The 25,051-nt window shown below is 38.8% G+C and overlaps 2 protein-coding genes and 1 long non-coding RNA gene across 3 annotated transcripts; 1 reads left to right on the top strand and 2 right to left on the bottom strand.

Annotated features, from left to right (window-relative positions):
* The first annotated feature begins 2,107 nt into the window (after positions 1-2,107).
* On the top strand, positions 2,108-3,212 carry LOC116417444 (putative protein TPRXL). The gene is made up of 3 exons (XM_031930566.1): positions 2,108-2,315; positions 2,398-3,057; positions 3,136-3,212. The coding sequence occupies exons 1-3, from the start codon at positions 2,159-2,161 to the stop codon at positions 3,210-3,212; spliced, it is 894 nt and encodes a 297-aa protein (XP_031786426.1). The 5' UTR covers positions 2,108-2,158.
* A 7,861-nt stretch (positions 3,213-11,073) lies between these two features.
* Positions 11,074-13,271, bottom strand: LOC116417443 (uncharacterized protein DDB_G0271670-like). The gene is made up of 5 exons (XM_031930565.1): positions 12,443-13,271; positions 11,808-12,362; positions 11,646-11,729; positions 11,428-11,568; positions 11,074-11,078 (listed from the first exon to the last, which is right to left on the bottom strand). The coding sequence occupies exons 1-5, from the start codon at positions 12,828-12,830 to the stop codon at positions 11,074-11,076; spliced, it is 1,173 nt and encodes a 390-aa protein (XP_031786425.1). The 5' UTR covers positions 12,831-13,271.
* Positions 13,272-22,990: 9,719 nt separating this feature from the next.
* Positions 22,991-24,067, bottom strand: LOC116417405. The gene is made up of 2 exons (XR_004227668.1): positions 23,458-24,067; positions 22,991-23,388 (listed from the first exon to the last, which is right to left on the bottom strand). It is a non-coding gene; the product is annotated as an uncharacterized LOC116417405 (long non-coding RNA).
* Positions 24,068-25,051: the final 984 nt, after the last annotated feature.

The following is a 25,051-nucleotide window of genomic DNA, read 5'->3' as shown; positions in this document are numbered from 1 at the left end:
GTACAAGTCGAGGCTAGCTAGCACGAGCCAAAGACGAGTATCGCAACAACCACACGAGGTTAAAAAGGCTACTTTTAAGAATTATAGAAATGTAAAATTCAATTTTGTTTGTATATAATAAATAACGCGAATAAATAAATTCCACACTTCTTAAAAAATCCTAGGGAAAAACTTTTTTACCCTATAAGGCGGGAAAAATGCTCTGAAAAATAAAGCTTAGGTAAAATATATTATTAATTTAGCTCATATATGAAATTGCATTTATCAAAATTTATTGGATTCTATCATACTTAATATAAGTAGTGATTAGTAACGTAACTTTGTTATCAACGTAACATTTTTTATTCAGAATTTTGGTATTTTTCATTTTGAAATCATCATATGTTTATTGACACTTTACATAATTTCCCATAACTCCTATAAAATTAGACTTATGAATAATAGATTTCCGTGGTTATATGGCTCTTGGCGATGATTCCACGTTTATTTTTATTCTATTATATAAAAAATTCTATTTTCAGAAAATTGATAGCTGTAAATTTTTCATTTACGAAGGCGTATTATTAAATTCAGAACAAAATGTACATTTTAGAAAAATCACAAATCTCAATATTGAATTTTAACCAATCAAAATCAAAATTATTGGAATTTTTTATACAATAAAATAAAAAGAAGTAAAACAAAAATCAACGCACCTGAAGCACATTATATTTCATTTATATAATGTGTTTCCGACAGTACCTCTTGGGTGGTGTGGAAAACTGTCATTTTTTGTGAAAAATAGCTATTCTGACACGTTTTGTAATTAAGACGTACACACATGAGTAGATAGGCTATAGGTATACCAAAACATAGGCATACTAAAACACCCCCTCTCCTCTCAGAGTGTTTTGGTATCCGATGGACGAGTGGGAATGGTTCTCCCTCTTTCCCCATACCAGAAAACTCCCTTTCCTCTCAAGAGTGGGATGGATCTCCCTCTCTCCCGCACACGAAAACACTTCCACTCTAAGTGATTTGCCAACCGATGAAAAAGTGTACTCCCTCTCTCAAATATGTTTTTGGAATGCCTATAGCGTTATCTAATTTTCTGTTTCACGGATTAGAAATCAATCCTTATTGACGCGTGTAAGGCATCCTCGAACCGATGCCAATTTCGGGATTAGCTTTTGAGGAAAATGTGGGCGTGTACCGTAGAAAAAGATAATCCTTTGAGGTGTTTGCTTTCTTACACACCTGTTTCACGGATTAGAAATCAATCCTTATTGACGCATGTAAGGCATCCTCGAACCGATGCCAATTTCGGGATTAGCTTTTGAGGAAAATGTGGTGTACCGGGTGCGCACACCGACATCCTTTGCTCAGGTGGTTGACAATGCAGCATGGTATACTGATCGATGCCCTTTAGTTTTAGAATAAGCGTTACACCTTTCATACGAATGCTGCGTATTGCTTTGGAGAAAAAATGTGGGCGTGTGCAGGTTGATGCGCACGCCAAGGACCCCGCTCAGGTGGTAGACAATGAAGCATTGTATAGTGATCAGTTAAACCTCTCATGCGAAAGCTTCATATTCCTTTTGAGAAAAATGCAGGCGTGTGCAGGTCGAATAAGAAATTAATCCTTATTGCTGTGTAAGGCATCCTCAGACCGTTGCCAATTTTTGGAATGAGCGATATGTTTCTCTTGAAAACGTGGGTGTGTGCAAGTTGGTGAAGTGATGAACCCTCAAAGCTGTTTTCCACGTTAGAGATAATTTTCGCACACACTTGAAACTGACGATTCTTGAAGAGATAATCTTACGCTCAATCTCTCTCTCTCCCTCCAAGAAAGCGTAGGTGTGCACTCGAATGATTGAGGGATGGTCAAATTTTGTTGAGAGGGAGGAGATTTTGAAAATTCCGGTGGGAAGTGTCTAAGGGAGGTTCTATGAGAAGAAAGTGGAAATTTTTCGGCAATTCGAAGGACTTTTGGCAATTGAAGTGGAAAGGGAAGCTTCGCTGTCCACCGTATTTAAGGACCCGGTGCATGCTTCGTCAGTCAATTCACTCCTCGTTTCCAAGTTCATTCGGCAAAATAGTGAAAAGTGTTCTCCCGACTTCGAGTATAACCCCTCAAGATACACCGGAGTCAGGATTTTTCTTGCAAGCTGACAAGAAAATGTCACCGAAGAAGCTAAATTCATCAATGCAGCCTTCTCGAAGCCGACGGAGTCTGCAGGTCGCCCAGGAGCGTATACGTTGGCTGGTCGCCAACGCACCAACTCTCCTAACAATGCTCGACTACGTCTCCTGGGCAATGGACGTGGTCGAAACACGTAAGTGAATTTTTTTTTTTATTGTACTATTCAAAAGTTTTTTTCTTTAAATTAATTTATTAAAATTTTTTTAATGTTGCAGTGCCACAACCACCAAATGCTGCTTTGCAGCAATTAGCACCGCGACGATCTCCGACGGCTGACCTGCCACGACGATCTCCGGCGGCTAACCTGCCACGACGATCCCCGGTGGCTGACCTGCCACAACGATCCCCGGTGGCTGACCAGCCTCGACGATCCTCGACGGCTGAGCAGCCGCAGAGATCTTCGACGGCTGAGCATCCTCGACGATCCTCGGCGGCTGACCCGGCGCAGCGATCTCCGACGGCTGACCCGCCACGGCGATCCCCAATGGCTGAGCAGCCTCAGAGATCTTCGACGGCTGAGCATCCTCGACGATCCTCGGCGGCTAATCCGGCGCAGCGATCCCCAATGGCTGAGCAGCCTCGGCGATCTTTGACGACTGAGCAGCCTCGGCAATCTCAAACAGCTGAGCAGCCTCGACAATCTTCGGTGACCCGAAGAAGACGGTCTCGGTCGAGCTCAAGTTCTAGCTCGAGTTCGAGCTCGAGTTCGAGCTCGAGTTCGAGCTCGAGTTCGAGCTCTAGTTCGAGCTCTAGTTCGAGCTCCAGCTCTAGTGGAACATCATCTAGTAGCGCATCATGTACATCTGTTAAAAGTATACGCGATCTCAAGCCGATTCCTAAGATCGCGTCCTCGAATATGAAGAGAAAAGTAAATGGTAAAAAATATTAAATTTATTCTTAAAATTATATAACTTTATTTAAAAAAATGCTAATCTGTTTTTTTATTGTTAAAGATCAAAAAGGCAACGAGCAGAAGAAGAAAAAGGCAGGAGAGAGAGACGTCACCAAAACCATGGAACATCTACAATGACTTCAGGTAAAAAAATGCTTTAACTATAAATTAGTTTTATTTTGTATACAATAAATTTATTTTTTGTTTGCTTTAATTTTTCAGAGGTTACGAGACCAGTACCGAGACGTGGTATTTTGCAATTAAAATGGACTGATAGTAAACAGCAGCAGCAACACCAGCAACAGCAGCAGCAACAGCAGCAGCAACAACAGCAGCAACAACAGCTGCAGCAACAGCAGCAGCAGCAACACCAGCAACAGCAGCAGCAGCAACAACAGCAACAGCCCAGCAGCAGCCACGGCAACAGCAGCAACAGCAGCAACAGCCGTCACAGCAACAACAGCAACCTCAGCAGCAAGAACAACGCAATTTACCGCGGATTATAGATGATGAGATAATAATAGGTCACATCAATGTAAACAAAATTTATAAAAAAAAATAAATTTAAAGAACTGTGGACACCTCATCGTTTATTAAAACTTTGAGTTTTCCCAAATTTATTTAGAAAAGTTAAAAATTGTAAAATATTTCAGAAAATTTAGATATGATTTTTAAATTGATATACTCTGCTCTTTGTCTTCCTTTTAGTAAATAAATAAATAAATTGACTATATGTTAAGATAAATTTCAATCCCTTTCCAACATTTTTTTTTTGTTTTAAAAGATATAAAAGAATCGTAAGAATTATAATTCTGCCAGAAAAGATCTCATCAGCAATCTTGAAAGATCAAGAACTTTTCAATAATCTTTCAAACACAGCAAATAAACTTAGTTTATTTATAACATATCAGGATGGAACTTCTTTTAAGTTCACCACATGCTAAAATAATGAAATACAAAGACTGATAATTATTAAATACTATTTATTTGTTAAAACTACAATTCACATGAATAAAAATACATTATTAAATATAATAACAATTGCTTTCTTATTTTTAGAACCTTGAATAATTTATACAATCTCATTTTTATCTATCCAACTATTGTGATCGCTACTGAATCCTAACCATTTAACATATACGCGTTTACCACTTTTCTTTAAAACTTTTTCTACTAAATAAATTTCCGGATACATAGTTTTATGAATTTCCGTTTCATAAAAGCCACCAGAGACGGGTTTATCATAATAATCTTTGAGGTGGTAAGTTACTGGATCTGTTTTTACAACTCGCGTTATTGTGAAAATTTCCGTAGACCAATTTGGTGTGTAACCTTTTTCAAAAACATTTTTTAACCTACTTATTCGTACTTTATCTCCTACTTTGAATTTCGGTTCTTTCACTGACGACTTTTCAGTAGGAAAACGTCTCTTGACCTCTCTCTCATTTGCCTGTGTAACATTTTCAGGCTCGATTCCTGTTGTCCGATGTTTTCTCGAATTGTATGCTTTGAGCAAGTTAGGTAGAATATCCAACCATTTATAGCTTCCTTGTTTGCTGAATTCTGTCCACATTGCATTTTTTAACGTTCTATTGAATCGTTCGCATATACTTGCATGAAGATTACTATGTGAAGAGTATAAGTGTATATTGTGCTTCTTCATAAGTTTTTGAAAAATTGAATTGTAAAATTCTTTTCCTTGGTCAGTTTGTAGATTCTTCGGTACTCGTCCTTCTTTCAGTATTGACTTCATAGCTGCAGTAACATCCTGGCCACTCTTCGACTTGACTGGCACGGCCCACGCGTACTTTGAAAATATGTCTATGACAGTGAGTAAGTAGCGGAAATCTTTGTTCTCGCTAGCGTAAGGAATCATTTCCACAAGATCACCTTGCCAAGTCTCATCTATTCCGCGTATATCATATTTTCTTCGCTTGTACCTGCGGCGTGCAGCTTTATGCAGCTCTTCAGCTACTTTTTGCTTTTCCATCTTCTTTGATTATAAAATTATTCAATTGACCAATAATATATTCAACGCTTGCGAAATTACGTTGAGAAATATCATTAAGATATTTTAATTTTTTGTCCACATCAGATTTAAGGCTTTCAACTTGCTCCCTATATTGGTCTATAAGTTCACCAATTCCAGTAATTTTAGAAGATATATAATTTACTTCCGTCTGCAGGATAACTTGCAGTGAATGCAAAGTGATTGCATCTTTTGGATTGCGTGGCTCTCCGAGATTACAGAGTCGCTTCTCCTCTAAGTCAAAATCGCCGTCTGATGTAAAATTAAAACCATTTCCTGGAGGCCCGCGACTCACTTGCTGCGAGCTCCCAAGTTTTCTTCCGAACACATCGAGACTCATGGTAGTACTGATGCAAAGAAGAAAGATGCGTATCAATATATATGCCCAGCTTCACGCAATTCTTCAATAATTGAATGAATTTCGTTGGTGTGATTGTTATTACCAGCAGATCGTTCGGCAATCAATAATCGAAGTCGTTCGACAAGCTCATTTGGATCGTCCCAGTAGACAAGATCTATGGAAGAATTTTTCTTAGCTATTTTATATTTAGGTACAAGTCCTCCTCCGCTGCTGTTGTTCTTTTTACGTGGAGTGCTGCGGAACATTGGAGCTAAAATATTCTTTTATTTATTACTTCTCGACATTCTTATAGATTCATCTTTGCTGAATTTTTTCCGATGAGCATTTGATGCTTCCAGAATCTTGCGATAATTTTCACGATCTGCTGAACTCAGAAGAAGATCATCCGGATATTTTTTAAATAGCAATTCCATTAGTCCATTCGTTTTAGGATAACTTTCATTTCTGACTTTGACATATTTATCATCAAACTCTATTTCTGAATCACCAATCATATACACTCCATCAACCTTTCGCACTCCGTATATATTGTCAATTGTTCTACGGCTTTTATCTAACAATGATAAAAAATCTTCAGCTGATTCATTTTTTCCACTCGTAGATTTAAATGTAGAATTGGTTATTGTGTTAAAAGCATCATCATCATCATCATCATCATCATCATCATCATCATCATCATAATCACAAACAGTATAATCCAATAAACTTGATTTATTATTATTATTATTTTGATCGTTGAGCAAACTTGATCGATCGATTCTTGTTCGTTTTTTCATTTTCTTACTGCTGTTTTTAACAAAAATGTGATTGGATGGTTGCTCACTAAGAACATTCTTCTCTTTCTTGAAGTCTGACATGCTGACGTGGCGATGTCTACAACTGAACTGCAAGTTTGAGACTCATAATTCCTTTTTTATTGCAAAACAGTCAAATCCTTTTCTGTATCTACCCTCATTCATCGGCCTATCTTTGTCAATGACGATGAATCCATATCTATCATTCTTCCAACATTCAGAACAAAGATTCCGAAATTCATTGAAAGTTAAATCAGTATTCACATGATCTTCATAGATATGTTTAAGATTTACATCATCTTGTCGATAAATTACTAACAAATTGACATTATCCCTAATGAGATGTTTTCCTATATGAGCATAAGATTGACATAGATAGAAACTATCTACACTCTTATGTCTTCCCATACAGAAGAATGCTCTGACGTTATCCTGCTTCTCACATGCCACATCATCAAAAATCATAATTGAATTTGATAGGGCTTCATCTGGAGATACTACAGATTCATGCTCACTAAACGGAAGATATGATACTCCTTCAATCGGATCCAAGACATTTTTGAGAAATTGATACTTTGGCTGATTCAAGGATTTAGAGTATACATATAAATTCTCAAATCTAAGACCATTGGGGTGTGTAATTAGAGCCAATAAACTATTTGTTTTTTCACAGTTTGATGGACCACAGAATACTGCTCGTATACTATCTGGTAGTAATTCCCCATGACGCTTCTTTCTATTCTCTTTTCCAAAATCAAAATTCGTGACAGGGAGTTTGACGTTTTGCTCGGTAAAATCCATGTTCACGCAACAAAGTCACGTTCAACATTGAGCTCTTGAAATATAAACGCTCGTTTTATACCATAAACGTCAGTTGTGAATCAACACTCGAAGAGAGATGATCATACACAAATCTCAGAAACAGCCGAAAGGCTATGGATTGCTTGATAAAGTTATCAATAACTTACCTGTTGAAATGCATCTTCCTGGATATCAATACTGCGGTCCCGGAACCAAATTAAAAAAGCGAATGAAAAGAGGAGATCCTGGTATTAATCCGCTTGATCAGGCATGTAAGAAACATGACATAGCTTACTCCGATAAAAACGGAGATCGTAAAGCTGCTGACAAGAAGCTTGCTGAGGAAGCTATGCAGCGTGTCAGAGCCAAGGATGCGAGTCTTGGTGAAAAAGCGTTTGCTTTTGCTGTTAACAGTGCTATGAAATTAAAAGGAAAAACTGGAATGGGACTGAAATTTAATAAGTTAGTGACTGTAGCTAAAAAATCAATGACAGCAAGTAAACATTCTCGCAAGGTTATTCAATCAGCGTTGAAGGGTGCACGTCAAGCTGTTAAAAGTGTAGGAGGAAAGAAAAAAGTTATCATTCCACGTGTTCTGCCGCTTCCAGCAAAAATTGGTGGAGTTCTTCCTTTTCTCATTCCATTGTTCGCAGGACTAAGTGCCACCGGTGCTCTAGCAGGAGGTGCTGCTGGAATAGCTAAAGCTGTTAATGATGCTAAAGCCGCGCAGAAAAATCATGAAGAAAGTAAGAGGCATAATAAGACCATGGAAGTTATTGCTTTAGGCAAAGGACTCCATCTTAAACCCTATAAAACTGGGATGGGATTATTTATGACACCTCATATTGGTTGTGGCAGCAATCAAGTGAATAGAAAAAAAAACTTCGATTTAACTTTGCCGAATCGTCCACTGACTGACTACGATCTAAAAAAATATGCTCATATGATGAAAATCTCAGATTTCCGAGGTGTTTTCATGAGAAATAATTTGCCTCCCAATGGTCCATGGTATAATGAATCTGCAGTGGTTAACTTGGATGACTATCAAAATAGAGGTACTCACTGGGTTTGTTATCGCAAGCAAGGTTCTGAAGTGCTTTATTTTGATAGTTTTGATGATCTCAAACCTCCCAAGGATCTCATGATGTATTTTAACGTGAAAGAAGTGAAATACAATTACAAAAGATATCAAAATTTTGACTCATTCATATGTGGCCATCTTTGTCTCTACTTCTTAGCTGGAAGACTATAAAAAGAGGTGCTCGCAGCCGAATGAATTCATTATCATCCGATCAGTCATGGAAGATAGTTTCACTCTAAGTCTAACGGGAAAATCTTCTGTTCTAGAAGCACAATATTTCCCTTCAATCGAACTACCAGAGCATACAAATTTTGTTTTGGGCTTAGTTAAACTTTTAACATTCAACTCTATTCCAAACGTTGACTCATCAAACAATAAAGTTCATTTGAATGGTGAATTTATTACTATTCCAACTGGCAGTTACGAGATTGATGCTCTTGATCAATTTTTACAAGCAGCTTTGAAAGCTAAAGGAATGAATTTTTCCTTGAAAGCTAACAACAATACTCTCAGAAGTGAAATTACTTGCAGTCATCCCTTAGATTTCAGACCACACGATTCAATAGGTCGTCTCCTTGGCTTCACTCCTCGTATTCTCAAAGTTAAAGATCTTCACAGCTCTGATTTACCTGTGAAAATATTGAAAATCAACGCACTGCGAGTAGAGTGCAACATCACTGCAGGTGCTTACATCAATGACAAAAGAGTTCACACAATCCAGGAGTTCTTTCCCCGCGTGCCTCCAGGATATAAAATCATAGAAGTTCCGTCTCATGTCATATATCTACCGCTCAGTGTCAAGTGCATAGATCATCTACAAATTCGAATCGTAGATCAGGATGGAAATTTGGTGAATTTTCGAGGAGAGGAAATCACTATTAGACTCCACATCAAATCTGTATAATGGGCATCGTTTACAATTCTGGATCATATATAAGTCAGTCATCATGGCAACCAGTCATCAGTCGACCGAAGAAACTCAAACCGTTAACACGCAAGAGCATTCAGTTTCTGAAAAGTCTAGGACTAAAAGTTCGTGGAAAAAATTCACGTGTATAATTTTTTGCTGCTTCCAGAAAAATGGACGAAATTCTAAGCATTCAATCAGGTGTCGTATTCGATGAGTCTATTGCTCATTACGAAGTACACGCACATCAGCCATACTCATCATTAAGCTTTGACAACAGCGATGAAATTCGTATTTCTATCCAACATCAAGATCTATGTCTCCTGCCATCACGTAGTTCTATCCATGTATGTGGAAAATTGAAACTCAAAACTGGTTCATCAGCTCCAGCTAAAACTACATTCGTGAACAATGGCATTTGTCATCTGTTTGATGAAATTCGTTATGAAATTAATGCTGTGGAGATAGATAAAAGTAAAAATGTTGGTTTGAGCAGTCTTATGAAAGGATGGACTTCATTTAATTCGAATCAGAATAATATGCTAGAAAATGCAGGCTGGCTTGGCAATGAAGAAAACGTCAAATCGTTTGTCGATGAAAAGGGAAACTTTGACGTTGCGATTCCGCTGAGTATGATCATGGGCTTTGCAGAAGACTATAAAAAAATTATAGTTAACATGAAGCAGGAGCTCATTCTTACAAGATCGAGAAGTGACTTGAACGCAATAATCCAGGAAGGTACTACGACATCTGGTGTAACTGCTTATGAAGATTGTGAAGTAAAAATATCGAAGATAGAATGGTTAATGCCATATGTCATTGCATCTGATAAACAAAAAATTCAGCTATTGAATTTCATTGGTAAAGATAATCCCATCACTATGTGTTTTCGTTCTTGGGAGATATTTGAATATCCTCTTCTCCCAAGCACGAATAAACACGTCTGGACAGTGAAAACATCAAATCAACTGGAGAAACCTCGTTTTGTAATTCTCGGACTACAAACAAAGAGAAAAGCTGTAAGAACTGCAAATGCGAGTAGATTTGATCATTGCGAGATAAGTAATGTGAAACTTTTCTTAAATTCACAATATTATCCATACAACAATATGAATCTCGACATATATAACAATCAGTATGCGATTCTCTATGATATGTATGCTAATTTTCAAAAATCATACTATGGAAGAGATCCACAGCCGATGCTGACAAAATCTATGTTCATCGAGAATGAACCGCTAATAGTTATTGACTGTTCACGACAAAACGAATCTCTCAAGAACGCTCCTGTTGATGTACGTCTAGAGTTTGAGGCTAAAAAGGATTTTCCCGCACACACTTCAGCCTACTGCATGATCTTACACGATCGTATGGTTCAGTACAATCCCATCAGTGGGGATGTCAAGAAACTCGTCTAGGTTGCACAAAAAAAAAATGGAGTATGCAGTAGACATGACTGGTTTCAAGCAAACCGGAGAAGATTATATTCTAAAGGAAATTGCAATCATTCCTCTCAACGATAATAGTGAGCCTATTGTTCTAATATTTAAAAATCCCTTCCCCTGGAAAAAACTCTCTGACAAAATACAAAGGGAAAACAACTGGCTTAAACATAATCATCATGGCATGAACTGGAAAACCGATGGACATGACTACTCTCAAATTGGAAACTTGCTTCGTGACGCTTTGCATGATGCATCAAAAATTTTTGTCATGGGTACAATAAAACAGAAATGGCTTCAACGATTCAAATTTCCACTGCTCGAATGTGCTCTTCACCGTGATGCGTCGGTTCATATAGCCCATTCCCCACCAAATAAGAGCATGGTTATTAAATTATTTGTCTGGAAAATTTAGTCAAGACGAAGTTGATTAAAATGTATTATGAAAAAAAAAAAAAAGATTAAATAAAATAATTTAAAAAAAAATTATAATTCTTACGATTCTTTTTTATCTTTTAAAACAAAAAAAAATGTTGAAAAGGGATTGAAATTTATCTTAACATATAGTCAATTTATTTATTTATTTACACTAAAAGGAAGACAAAGAGCAGAGTATATCAATTTAAAAATCATATCTAAATTTTCTGAAATATTTTACAATTTTTAACTTTTCTAAATAAATTTGGGAAAACTCAAAGTTTTAATAAACGATGAGGTGTCCACAGTTCTTTAAATTTATTTTTTTTTATAATTTTTGTAAATTTTGTTTACATTGATGTGACCTATTATTATCTCATCATCTATAATCCGCGGTAAATTGCGTTGTTGTTGCTGCTGAGGTTGCTGTTGTTGCTGTGACGGCTGTTGCTGCTGCTGTTGCTGTTGCCGTGGCTGCTGCTGTTGCTGCTGCTGTGGCTGCTGCTGTTGTTGCTGCTGGCGTTGCTGGTGTTGCTGTTGCTGTTGCTGCAGCGGTTGTTGCTGCCGTTGTTGCTGCTGCTGTTGCTGGTGTTGCTGCTGCTGTTTACTATCAGTCCTTTTCAATTGCAAAATACCACGTCTCGGTACTGGTCTCGTAACCTCTGAAAAATTAAAGCAAACAAAAAATAAATTTATTGTATACAAAATAAAACTAATTTATAGTTAAAGCATTTTTTACCTGAAGTCATTGTAGATGTTCCTGGTTTTGGTGACGTCTCTCTCTCTCCTGCCTTTTTCTTCTTCTGCTCGTTGCCTTTTTGATCTTTAACAATAAAAAAACAGATTAGCATTTTTTTAAATAAAGTTATATAATTTTAAGAATAAATTTAATATTTTTTACCATTTACTTTTCTCTTCATATTCGAGGACGCGATCTTAGGAATCGGCTTGAGATCGCGTATACTTTTAACAGATGTACATGATGCGCTACTAGATGATGTTCCGCTAGAGCTGGAGCTCGAACTAGAGCTCGAACTAGAGCTCGAACTCGAGCTCGAACTCGAGCTAGAACTTGAGCTCGACCGAGACCGTCTTCTTCGGGTCACCGAAGATTGTCGAGGCTGCTCAGCTGTTTGAGATTGCCGAGGCTGCTCAGCCGTCGAAGATCTCTGAGGCTGCTCAGCCATTGGGGATCGCCGTGGCGGGTCAGCCGTCGGAGATCGCTGCGCCGGGTCAGCCGCCGAGGATCGTCGAGGATGCTCAGCCGTCGAAGATCTCTGCGGCTGCTCAGCCGTCGAGGATCGTCGAGGCTGGTCAGCCACCGGGGATCGTTGTGGCAGGTCAGCCACCGGGGATCGTCGTGGCAGGTTAGCCGCCGGAGATCGTCGTGGCAGTTCAGCCGTCGGAGATCGTCGCGGTGCTAATTGCTGCAAAGCAGCATTTGGTGGTTGTGGCACTGCAACATTAAAAAAATTTTAATAAATTAATTTAAAAAAAAAACTTTTGAATAGTACAATAAAAAAAAAATTCACTTACGTGTTTCGACCACGTCCATTGCCCAGGAGACGTAGTCGAGCATTGTTAGGAGAGTTGGTGCGTTGGCGTCCAGCCAACGTATACGCTCCTGGGCGACCTGCAGACTCCTTCGGCTTCGAGAAGGCTGCATTGATGAATTTAGCTTCTTCGGTGACATTTTCTTGTCAGCTTGCAAGAAAAATCCTGACTCCGGTGTATCTTGAGGGGTTATACTCGAAGGCGGGAGAACACTTTTCACTATTTTGCCGAATGAACTTGGAAACGAGGAGTGAATTGACTGACGAAGCATGCACCGGGTCCTTAAATACGGTGGACAGCGAAGCTTCCCTTTCCACTTCAATTGCCAAAAGTCCTTCGAATTGCCGAAAAATTTCCACTTTCTTCTCATAGAACCTCCCTTAGACACTTCCCACCGGAATTTTCAAAATCTCCTCCCTCTCAACAAAATTTGACCATCCCTCAATCACTCGAGTGCACACCTACGCTTTCTTGGAGGGAGAGAGAGAGATTGAGCGTAAGATTATCTCTTCAAGAATCGTCAGTTTCAAGTGTGTGCGAAAATTATCTCTAACGTGGAAAACAGCTTTGAGGGTTCATCACTTCACCAACCTGCACACACCCACGTTTTCAAGAGAAACATATCGCTCATTCCAAAAATTGGCAACGGTCTGAGGATGCCTTACACAGCAATAAGGATTAATTTCTTATTCGACCTGCACACGCCTGCATTTTTCTCAAAAGGAATATGAAGCTTTCGCATGAGAGGTGTAACTGATCACTATACAATGCTTCATTGTCTACCACCTGAGCGGGGTCCTTGGCGTGCGCATCAACCTGACACGCCCACATTTTTTCTCCAAAGCAATACGCAGCATTCGTATGAAAGGTGTAACGCTTATTCTAAAACTAAAGGGCATCGATCAGTATACCATGCTGCATTGTCAACAACCTGAGCAAAGGATGTCGGTGTGCGCACCCGGTACACACCCATATTTTCCTCAAAAGCTAATCCCGAAATTGGCATCGGTTCGAGGATGCCTTACATGCGTCAATAAGGATTGATTTCTAATCCGTGAAACAGGTGTGTAAGAAAGCAAACACCTCAAAGGATTATCTTTTTCTACGGTACACGCCCACATTTTCCTCAAAAGCTAATCCCGAAATTGGCATCGGTTCGAGGATGCCTTACACGCGTCAATAAGGATTGATTTCTAATCCGTGAAACAGAAAATTAGAGAAATTCCAAAAACATATTTGAGAGAGGGAGTACACTTTTTCATTGGTTAGCAAATCACTTAGAGTGGAAGTGTTTTCGTGTGCGGGAGAGAGGGAGATCCATCCCTCTCTTGAGAGGAAAGGGAGTTTTCTGGTATGGGGAAAGAGGGAGAACCATTCCCACTCGTCCATCGGGTACCAAAACACTTTGAAAGGAGAGGGAGTGTTTTAGTATGCGGAAAAGAGGGAGAACCATTCCCACTCTTCCATCGGGTACCAAAACACTCTGAGAGGAGAGGGGGTGTTTTAGTATGCCTATGTTTTGGTATGCCTATAGCCTATCTACTCACATGAATTGTTCTGGCCAATTATTTTTGTATCTTGCTACCTATTTATACTATCGTCTATCACTGTTATTGAATTCTAAATTTTTTCACAATCTGTCTAGGAAACCCTTTTCACGTAAGTGAACAATCTTACACGGAAGTACTCAAAAGTCTCCATTATAATTTGTTCCTTTACACGTACAAAGGAAATTTTTTTATAAAATTTTTTGCGCATAAAAAAGCTTACGAGTTCAGCTTAAAATTACATAGCTTACCGAAAAAAAAGTTACTATGCATAAATATTACTTACATGTTAATTTCATGTGCGAAATTGTGGGATGAACATCATGAATACAAAGGATTTCCTCGTTATTTTTTTTTTTTGGGGGGGGGGATGGGGCGCTGTCGCGTTTTTTCTTACGACGGTACAAATTAGCGCAGGGACAGCTTCAGCGAAGGCATCGAAGTTTTCTCGAGTTTCTCTGATGCAATCGAACTATTGTGTAGGAGTGAGAAGACGGGTGTGTCTGTGTGTTTTCTGTGGTGTAGGCAGAGCAAGCTCTGCACAAGTTGCTCTTCGACACCGAATTCCCACAGGTACTATCGTTAAACAATACTTCCGTAGGGCACGTTAACTAGCCTATTTGTCAATTCCTTTGAAGTTTGACATTTTCATACGTCCTTCATCCACCAAGGTAATTAGGGGTTCGGGATTAAATGCGTCTTTTGAAGTGAATACTTTTATAAACTGTCGTGTACACATTTTACTGGGAAGTGAATCGGCGAGCGGCGGCCGTCACGACGGTGCGACAGACCGATCGTCACGAAAGCAGCGGCAGTTCTCTCCCCCCACTACGCACTCTTGACCGCGCATATTAGCATGCTTGCACAGCTTAGCTCTCCCTTGCTTATCAACCGTACTTATTTACACACGCTGCCAGTGGCCATCGGGTTTTCTCGGTTCTTCCCGTTGGATTTCGGATGCGCTAATATAGCGGTACCTTTTATGGTACTTCAATTTTTTTGCGTCAACTAGACGACGTGACTTTTTTAATATGCGCTAAACGTTTGCAGATAAACATTATTGACTTATTGCGGTTAACATTTTAACATTATCACTGTATGACACGCCCTGGCGTAAACCTCGATTTACCGCACGCTCGTCGTGCAAAAATGCACTCTCTAAATCTCGGATTACGCACGTTGTGTTATAAAATATCGTACGATACTATTATTCTTATTATATTTTCTTTATTAGCATTATATTTTACCTATCCTAAATATACTACTTGATCAATGATTACTTAACCTAAGATTTTTTAACTCTCTGTCAAAGTTGCGATTAAGTTGGAAAAATAAGAAAATGGCGTCGATTTACGCATCAAAAACTTATCAAAAAAGTCACAATTAAATTCATCCCTGTAGATTACTACTTTGCACTCAACGAAGACGCATTTGAATTTGTGTCAAAGACTAATGTATTTTCTCCAAAGCCTCTTTATAAGTTTCTATAAAAAGCAATTATAAGTTATTACAAATAAAATTTCATTAAAAAAAGTTATTATAAAAATGGTGTGACACATCGGCCACGCTTTTTTTCAAATTCCATACACTTACTGGGTACAATATCAATTTATTCAACATCTTTTTTGCGTCCTTTGTGAACAAATTTCACGAGTGCATAGTCATATAGATCAACAACATCCGAGTCTTTACTGTCACTTATCCTGTAACAATTAAGAGCATATTTATTAAATTAAAACATTCTCACATGCATCCACATAATATGCAGGTTATTTAAGGTTATTTTTTAAGTATACAAAATCAAAAAAATTAACCATAGTAGAAATACTACCTGAGTAGAAGCACTACTAGAACAAAATTTTTATGAAACTGTTCAACAAAATATCTTTGTTTGTATACTTAGAAAATCCTCACAGTGACTCGAGTGTATAGAACTTTTCCGAGAGAAACAAGCGCGCGAAAACAAACGAGAAATTTCAAACGCAGGTTAGGTTAGAGAAGGTTAGGCACAGGTGAATTTGAATTTTCAAACAGGATAAGAAGTTTATTGGCTTAGTATTTTGTATTTACATACCTTTTTAAATAAAAGTAGATTCCTAGTGAAGTAATGATACAACCACATTTTTTATAGATTCCGTTGTTGACAAATTGATGTGAAAATTTACAAATTTCTGAACAATTTTTTCCAACGGGATGTCTGTGGTAAATTTTGATAAGTCATTCACTGCCCATATATTCATCAATCACGAATTCACATATTTCAGCTACACTTCCATCTTTTAAAAGAATTGTACTGTTAGGAAAAGTTGTAGCCAGTATCATTCCGTTGAATTTCAATTTACAAATCACATCCTTCATCTTGATCATAATTTTTAGCTTCAAATCACATGATACTGCTTTTGTAAACTTTTTTTTTCCAACACCCGTCTACAATATTGGGTTGCAATGTGATCTCAGCATACGGCTTACAGATCCCAAATATGACTCGAAACAAAAAGCATTCAATTCATTAAAATTACAATTTTTATCTTTACCCCCCAAATCGGAGACGAATTGGGCACACCCCAGGTTTCAAACTCTAAATACGTATTCCGATATCATTCAAAACAGCCGTTTATAAGTAACGTACGGAAGCTGTATCTCCGAGGACGCGAAAAACGTTTATGGAGCAAGAGCAACATTACTTATATATTAGTTGGAATTCTCCGTGGGGAATACGTACCGCACTCTTTATTTATAATTTAGCGTCGAACTTTGCGTGTACGGTCCCGTCCAAATGGAATTCCCGTATGCCATTATCCACGCGCATCCGCATACTCTCGCTCGGAAATAGTGTAGAGTCGAGGCTTGAAGGCGTGTGATAAATTTCGTTGGAACCTCGTCGACCTCTCTATAACAACGTGTCTCGTATCGTGTGTTCGCACATAGCTTCACAGCGGAGCGAAAGCTTTTGATTCTGTTCTTATATATTGTGAGCACGTAATGCAGGAACTTATGCTCACTTTTAAACGAGTTGTATAATTATTTTCTCTAACGCCACTTTGTACACTTTTGAACGTTGCGTGTAGGATGTGTGTAGAGGAAAAGTTGAATTTCTGAGAATCCATTCGTCCATCTCTCAAAAATGTAAGGATTTTGATTAAACTTTTTCATATTTAGAAAAATAAAATTTAAGGGTAACATCTATATGGACAAATCTCGTTGATAAAACGAAGGCAAGATGAATATTTCATCATCGTCTCGAAGCGACAGTTGATGTAGGTCGACGAGATGAAAACAGGCTTTAAAAGTTCGTAGGTGTATTTAATTTTCAATATCTTATTTTTGAGTGCAGAAGTGCGAAATGTACTAGTCTTCGACGCAAAAGAGCTCAATGTCGAATAGGCTTCGATGCGAGAAATGCAAAAGTACTAGTTTTAGCACCGAGAAATGCAAAATCTGTAGTTAAAAGCAAAACGAACACATAACTCGTATTAGGCACATTAAAATGAACTAAAATTATGTATAATACACTCACAAGAAAACTTTCTAACATTTACCAACGTCTACAAATGCGATTTTCAGCAATTTTTCACGGGTTTACACAATATTTAAGTTTTTTCACGGTTTTCCGCCATTTACTCAGAGTTTTGAGGGTTTGCGGGCAAAATAAACACTGGATTCACATTCAGAGCGTCAATATACACTGAAATCATGTATAATACACTCATAAGAAAACTTTATAACATTCACCAACGTCTATTAATACGATTTTCAGCGATTGTTCACGGTTTTTCACGGTTTTTCGCTATTTACTGAAAATTTTGGAGGTGTACGAGCAAAACAGATACCGAATTCGGATTCAGCGCGTCAAAATACATAGGGACATATGGGTCTAGTCAAAAGTACTCCCCATTTTTTTTTCTTTGTGTGCCGGATTATCATCGCAAGCTGAAAGGACCCTTTAAGTATATAATAACTTCTGTACAGGTACAGCGCACGTATAAAAAAGACGTCGCAACATACCTATATATATCCTAACCCCTCGCTTGGTGGAGGGGCTCTGGGGCTGAAACGGGCGAGATTTCACATACCTATACAGTTTCCACTGTCGGCGGTGGTGGTGGCTCCTGTCTGGCCACGCGGTCGGCGCTTGCACTAGCGGCAGTATCCCCTCAAGCTTCGCGCCGAGAATATCGCTCTAGCGAGTTTCGAGCAGTTGCACGTGATTTTCGCGCCAAGTGTGTACACTCATATAGCGCATCGCATACATATATAGTACATAAAAGTGCATCTGACAGTGTGATGAGACGACTTGGGCCTAGCGACGGTCCGATCTTGATGAGTTGTGATTAGTGGTATTATTGCAGCTGTATTGGTGTAAAGACACAACATGACCAGAAATCTTGGGTATCCGCTTCCAGTGCTTTTTCTGCTGTCCTTTGCCCTCTTCGTTATTGGTGAGTTTTCGGAACGACTATTTTTACTCTTGAGTGTAAAGCATGTATTGTTGTCAGTAACCCTATAAAGGTAAAAGAAGAAAAGTATTCGGCAGCGTTTTGAGGTTAGATTAGCTGTTGAACAATTAGTAGCGTTGCGTTTTCACGCTGTCGAATTTTGATGAAAGCTCGTTTGTTTTCAAAATATTGCAAACTGATCTTTATTTTCGAGCTTCAAACGCAATGTTTTGTAAAGCCCCATTTATCATTTTTTCGAACGCGTATACTCGTTCTGCCGTCGGCTATTCCAATTCGCGTTTGATGACAATCGCACGTTGTATACCCAAAATTCCGTCCAAAAAAAATATTTTCATTGCCGGTGGTTTATTATTTTTGTAATTTAAACTGAAAACAGCAGGATTTTGTTCGAGTTTCCTTGTTTTTGTTTGGCGTTGCTGCTGTCGGCATAGGTATATAATATGTTATACATAACATCTACTCATGTTTTCACTTTTTCAAGCGATAGCATTATTATACATACTAGGTATTTCGAAAGAAAAATGTGACAGCTGCGAAAAACATTCGCGTTTGCTTTGAAAGTATATTTATTTACTTTTGACGTAATAATATATTTGCGTACTTATGAGCATATACCAAGAAATAAATAACCCGCGTTCCACACAAGAGCTCTGCAAAGGTTTAGTAATTCATAGTGGGAGAGAATAAAAGCTGATGAAAAAACAACAACAATAACAATCGATACTCAACCGGCAAACAGAATGAAATCACGTACGTGTATGCGGTGCTAGCATGCATCGTCCCCATTATTTATTGACAAACGCTATTCATAGGAGAAAAACGCGAGGAAATTACTTTCCTCCCACAGCTATATCCACTATCGCGCACGGGTAAACTCTTTTCTGCTTCCGCCGGCGGCGTATACTTATTCTTTTCCATTCAACTTTGGAGAGGGGGAGACTTTTCGCGCGCGTATAGAGACAGAGAAAGTAAGTAAGTGTCCGGTCTTGGTGTATATCCAAAAAGTCGGTCGGCCATAAATCTTCTGATGTGCGCAATTGAGAGAGGACACTAGTATCGGAGAGTTGGACGACACCGCGGAGCTGCGAGATGGATTTACCGGTTACAATCGGTCGGCTGCACTTGTCGAGATGTACTGCGCGCGATGACCTCTGCAGACGCATGCAGACAGGTGGGCTTCGCGCCCGACCGATCGATACTCTCCGTATATAACGTGTTGTGTACGAGAGGGAGAAAGCTATGCTGTTGAGAGATGATGCATAGGTATTGGTGCAAATCCACGGCTAACGGGAAATTACTTGGTATAGGTATACCTGGAAATTTAAAATTTGTTTTTAAGGTATACCTTGATATTAATACCTAATCGTAAAATCATGAACTAAGTTTGTTAGGTGGTGATTTTTTTTCTGAAGGAATCACTATATATTACTTAAAAGATGAGATTGCTGGTCGGCTTACATCACGACATCCGTGGAATGGAAAATGATTGTAAAAACCTTAAAGTTAAAAAAACTATCGGCGATTGTTTTTACCGTCGCAATTGAATGAGCCTTTGACCTTCCAAAAATATAAAATCCAGCATATTGAATAACCTTTACCTTCTTTTCAATTTGCACACTTTTCTCAGAATCATCTATTTTGAATAACTTCTTTCACAAACTAACATTTTTTTCCTCTACTATTACTATTTTCAGGTAGAATACCTCCAACCAAATTACGTACAAGTCCTGTTGGCCGTGGATTTGCACAAGTATATGTTTCGTAAAATATCAGCTGATCCTATATACTTGCGATTTTCCGTGTGTATATAAAGTTCTTAAAGACTCTGAGCTATCCTCTCCTCCTCGTCTCTCTTTCGCGTCAGTCGAGGTAAGAACTTTTTCGGAGGATATACGTTGGCTTGCACCCGTGGATGTTTGTACGTATTCTTATTTCCGCAGCTGATGCGATTTTTCATTTTGCAGTGTGAACTTTTTCCTGTATCCGGTTTTCTCCAATCTCCATATGCATATACCTTAGCTGACAGGTCACCTATTCAGTGAATTTATCCCAAAAATGAAACGTGTCCACGTTAATATCCATTCGGTTATGCATAACAACACGCGCCGCCGCAAACAGCCAACTGGTCGTCGTCATCATGCATATACATATTGACGTACACGCACAGAAATGTGTACACATGCTGTTGGTGAAGGGATGCGTAAGCATATGTGCGCACGAGTGGACGGCACAGAGGGACCTGCTGTTGCAGTACACATCGGACTGAGCTTGCGCGCATGCCTCGCGGATTCTCGCTGCTGCTCCTACTCTGGCGGGTCCACGAGATGCACTGCTGCATTCTCGCACGGCTGCGCTGGAGATTGCCTCATCACTCCCTTCGTTGCCACTGCTCGTGATAGCGGTATTTATGCGCCGAGGGTGGAGATTTATTTTTCCAGTCAAGAGGCAACGACCAGTGCGGGAAAAAAGAGGGAATGAGAATGTAATCGCGCTTTTCTGAGAAGAGGAGTATAATGTTTCAGGAATTATATTTATGATGGATATATTGGACGTAGGAACTCGTTGCTACGGAAGAAGAGGAATAAAGATTTATTTATATAGAGTGGTAGATCCGGGGTTATGACACCAGCTTGATGGCTGATTGCCACTCGATTTGCGAGCGATAATTGCCTATGCTGGCACATTCAGAATTGATTTTGATGAGGATGATATTTCATCGGTTTCTCTAGTTTATTTTTAATTGAAAGGTCTGCTGAATGAGCTGCTAAATCTGTGAGACAGGAAGTCCCTGATTTGAGTTTAATTAAATTCTGTTAGAAACTGTTTCTGGTTGATCGATTTCGTGTATTTGTCCTAAATGGACATTTGATATCCTTATAAAATATCCTTGATTTTATTTTTTAATGTAATCATTGTAAGAACCAAAACTGATTTAACGCTGCGTACAATATTTCGGAGTAAATGACGAAACTAACAGCTTCCTGCTGAAGCACTTTTGATAAGTGTGTCCCCAACGCACCTTGCCGTTCTTATTTGTACGACTACGTATGCAAAGCTTAGCAGTTTTTCGTTCAAAAAGTGCAACTCGTTGCTTTATTTTCCCCCTAGGCATTATTAAATCTGCGTAGAAGGTTGACTTTATTTTCAAATTCTTCTACTTTTTTAATAACAGGTATTCAAATTAAAATTTATTTAAAAAGAGTGAAAATATTTGTTTCTAATCATCGGAGATGCATATCAGCCAGTGCTAAGGATTTCTATCAAGAGCATGGAAACTAGATTTTTATTGCTTAAACGAAATTAAAATTTGAATGTGAGTTCCAATTTCAGTAAGATAACAAAAATATTTAATAAAATTCTTAGTATTAAGAGGCGCGCCGACGATATAAATTACTAATCATCAATTTAGCTCAGTGCATTGCTCAAACTTTTCAGCTCACGCTGAATTGCAGAAGTCTAATACGTCTGACAAACGTTTAAACTATTTTATCTAATTTTTTGTAATCGTATAAGGCTTCTGACATAAATGAGCTTTTTCAATAGTACTTATATTGGGTCATACAAATTTTCACTTTTTAGTGCGGTGTTAACTGATCTTCAAATTATCAACGAAAATGATGTTGTCAAGTCTTTGCAAGTACCTTACCTGCAACATGACTTATCCCGACGAGCGACAACCGCACCAGTTTTTTTCTTGAAAGCAATTGGTATTGGTGTCGCCCAGAAACAGTAAAGAGAAAGACTTTAGGACAGAAAAGTAGTCAGCTCCGCGATCGCTCGTTAGAGTAAAACTCAAAATGACATTACGTAACTGGGCCGAGTGCCAGTTCCGCGAGCTGCTCTTTCACCGACCGCCACTTATCCCCCTCAATTTTGCCCCTCGCCTCTTCGAAGTTTTTATTACGTCTCTCTTGTTCTCTTTCACTTCGTATCTCTCCCCCGTTGCATATATATTTCTTCATCTTTGCTACGGTCTTCTTTTCTGCTGTTTCTTTGTTTCTGCCCGACGTCGATTTATCCTGTCTGATTTATCGCCCGATCCTGACAATTTTTCCTCGGAATTTTCAAAACACCGCCGCAGCTACTATCATACGTCTTACATGTATTCAGCCACACAGTATTTTCCATCTTCGCTGTCTTTTTCATCCGCCAGTGTATACTTCGCGTTTCTCCGTGCAACTCTACCTACCTATGTATGCTGTTTCGTGAAATATTACTCTTCGTGCTTCGCTGCAGTTCTGTGTATCGCATCGGTCTGTCTTTTTAGATAAAATCTTGATTCGTGCAGACAAACCCTATATCTGATATTGATAGCAGTTAGTCGGTCAAGGAAAAAATCAGGAAACGTATAAATAATAGTTTAGGGCGGAATCCACTCTAAAAAAGTAAAATAAAAAGGAAAGTAAATCTTGATCAGGTGGTTACAGCATTCCTGAGTAAACAAATCTCTGATGAAAATATCTCAGCAGTACAAAATTGATGAAAAGATTGATGTTAGATGTTTCAAAAAATTTTCTTCGGTGCAATGTAATACAAAATTCTGCTTTTTTATTAAGAAAAGTGAAATTGATGTTCCTACTTAGTTACATCATAAGATGCTTTTTCGTATAATGAATATAAAGAGAATTTTATAACGACGCAATAAAAAGCAAATGCGCATAATAGCGTGACCTAATTATCATTCTTCATGGCGTACTCCAGCAGCAACTACGTCACTATGAATTGACCAAGCTCGTCTCAAGCTATAGTACGTATGAATAGCATTACGATCTTACTTAGACCTGCGCTTCGTGTGTTTAAACAAGACAAACAAAGATGAATGATCGGTATCCATTATTTTAGTTACATAATTTTTATCTTTAGAATATGACATTCTTGAGTCATCCTTTTTCATCGCACAGGCCGTAGTGAACAAACTGTATGTCTGAAAATTATGTGAATAAATATCAAGTTCTTTATATTGAGTATGAAAATATGTAATATATGCACGAACCTGATTTGTTACATTCATTGATGCATATTAACGAGTGCAAATTTGCATATGTTTCACCGTTCGATGCGCAAACTGGCACAAGATCCGGCACATCCGCACATCTTCGTGCTATGCAAGACTTTGCATCTGGAGAAGCCTCATCGGTGTTTACCACTGTGAATATGCTCGCCGACGCATACAAAGGGGTTATAGAGAAAAAAGACCCTTTTTATCAAGGGAATAATTTAAAAATTTTCTTTGAAAAAACGTTATGCAACGAAGTCTCACCAATTAATGCAAGGCCGATAAATAATAATTTGAGCATTCTGACTGTGCTGAGAGCTTTGGCTATACTGCGAGAGATAGACTCAATATTCCCTCGCGAAATACTCTTATCTCATTTTTAACTGCCGAATAATCCAAATATAGATGCACACACTATCCGCGTCGATAATTATGCCGATATAACTCTAAATTGCATCAAATCCATTACAATTTTTGCATCTTGGCCAGTGTGTAATCAGAAGAGAATCTCAGCTAAACTTAATCCAAGTTTTGCAGAGTCCAGACGCAACGGACCGGAAGGCAAACATCGTAGACCGATCGCTCGCTGTACGGCGCAGATGAGAAACGACGCTGGAGGGGCTTTCAAGTCGCCGGGTCGAATTGATAATGGAGAGAGATAGCGCGCGCACGGCACATAGTAAACATGCAGCCGAGCTGATTGGCACGTCCCTCTCACTCGCACGTTGCGATGTAGTGTGTATATGCGTCCTACTGGCTCTAGGCAATATTCGGCTTCCTAATCTAATAAATCTCAGAGCTTGCTCTGTGTCCCTCTGTCTCTACGCTGGTGCATCCTCTCCCTCAGCTCGTCCCCGATAACACCCAGCTATTTGCCCTGCGCATTTCGATCCGGAAGCTTAAGCCAGCCTCTATACAGTCTATTGGATTTCCTTTGAACAATCGAGCTTTGCATGCTCAAGGATGATGGACACACTGACGGAAATAAGACACAGGACCAGCAGGAGTACATGCAGTGTAATCCTCTATGTCTATACGTGTATGTGTCGTAACGTAGCAGCCCTCGTGAATCCTGCAGTCTAATCATGCGCTGTACTTCGAGCTTGCTCTCGGGTATCTCTTTCCTGATTAATCATCGACCTACTTCTTGGATCATTAGCCAATGGCGTACTGACGAGCATGTAAAACGACCGACGACAGATGTATGCGCATGTGGAGGGCTTTGGTTTCAATTATAGGAGAACACTATATCCACGCGTCTAATCACATTAACGGATTGTTCTAAAGGATTAACCTCGTTTGCTCAATTCTTTGGAGAACAGTTTATTATAATTATCAGTATAATTGCAGCATTTGAAATGGAGAATATTTTTGGTTTCGCAATAGAAAACCGATAGCCCTAAAATGACATGATATGAATTCAGCATAACCAGTAATATAATGTCGTAATTGAGTGTATAAATAGAGTATTTACAGAGTAATAATAATTTAGTCATAATTTATATTAAAGACAATTAACTGTAGTTGAGATGTTAAAGTTGCACCAGCAATCAAAATTCCTGATCGGATTACTCCCTCCCTCACTCCCCGT

This window comes from Nasonia vitripennis, chromosome 4 (assembly GCF_009193385.2).
Source record: "Nasonia vitripennis strain AsymCx chromosome 4, Nvit_psr_1.1, whole genome shotgun sequence".
In the NCBI taxonomy this organism is placed as follows: domain Eukaryota; kingdom Metazoa; phylum Arthropoda; class Insecta; order Hymenoptera; family Pteromalidae; genus Nasonia; species Nasonia vitripennis.
This window is presented reverse-complemented; position numbering and strand designations above follow the sequence as displayed.

Bases quoted from the DNA above. Each gene is read 5' to 3' on its own strand.
- LOC116417444 (XM_031930566.1), top strand. From the start codon at position 2,159: ATGTCACCGAAGAAGCTAAATTCATCAATGCAGCCTTCTCGAAGCCGA. The intron at 2,316-2,397 runs GTAAGTGAATTT...TTAATGTTGCAG, and splicing joins AATGGACGTGGTCGAAACAC to TGCCACAACCACCAAATGCT. The intron at 3,058-3,135 runs GTAAAAAATATT...TTATTGTTAAAG, and splicing joins TATGAAGAGAAAAGTAAATG to ATCAAAAAGGCAACGAGCAG.
- LOC116417443 (XM_031930565.1), bottom strand. From the start codon at position 12,830: ATGAGAAGAAAGTGGAAATTTTTCGGCAATTCGAAGGACTTTTGGCAA. The intron at 12,363-12,442 runs GTAAGTGAATTT...TTAATGTTGCAG, and splicing joins AATGGACGTGGTCGAAACAC to TGCCACAACCACCAAATGCT. The intron at 11,569-11,645 runs GTAAAAAATGCT...TTAATTTTTCAG, and splicing joins AACATCTACAATGACTTCAG to AGGTTACGAGACCAGTACCG.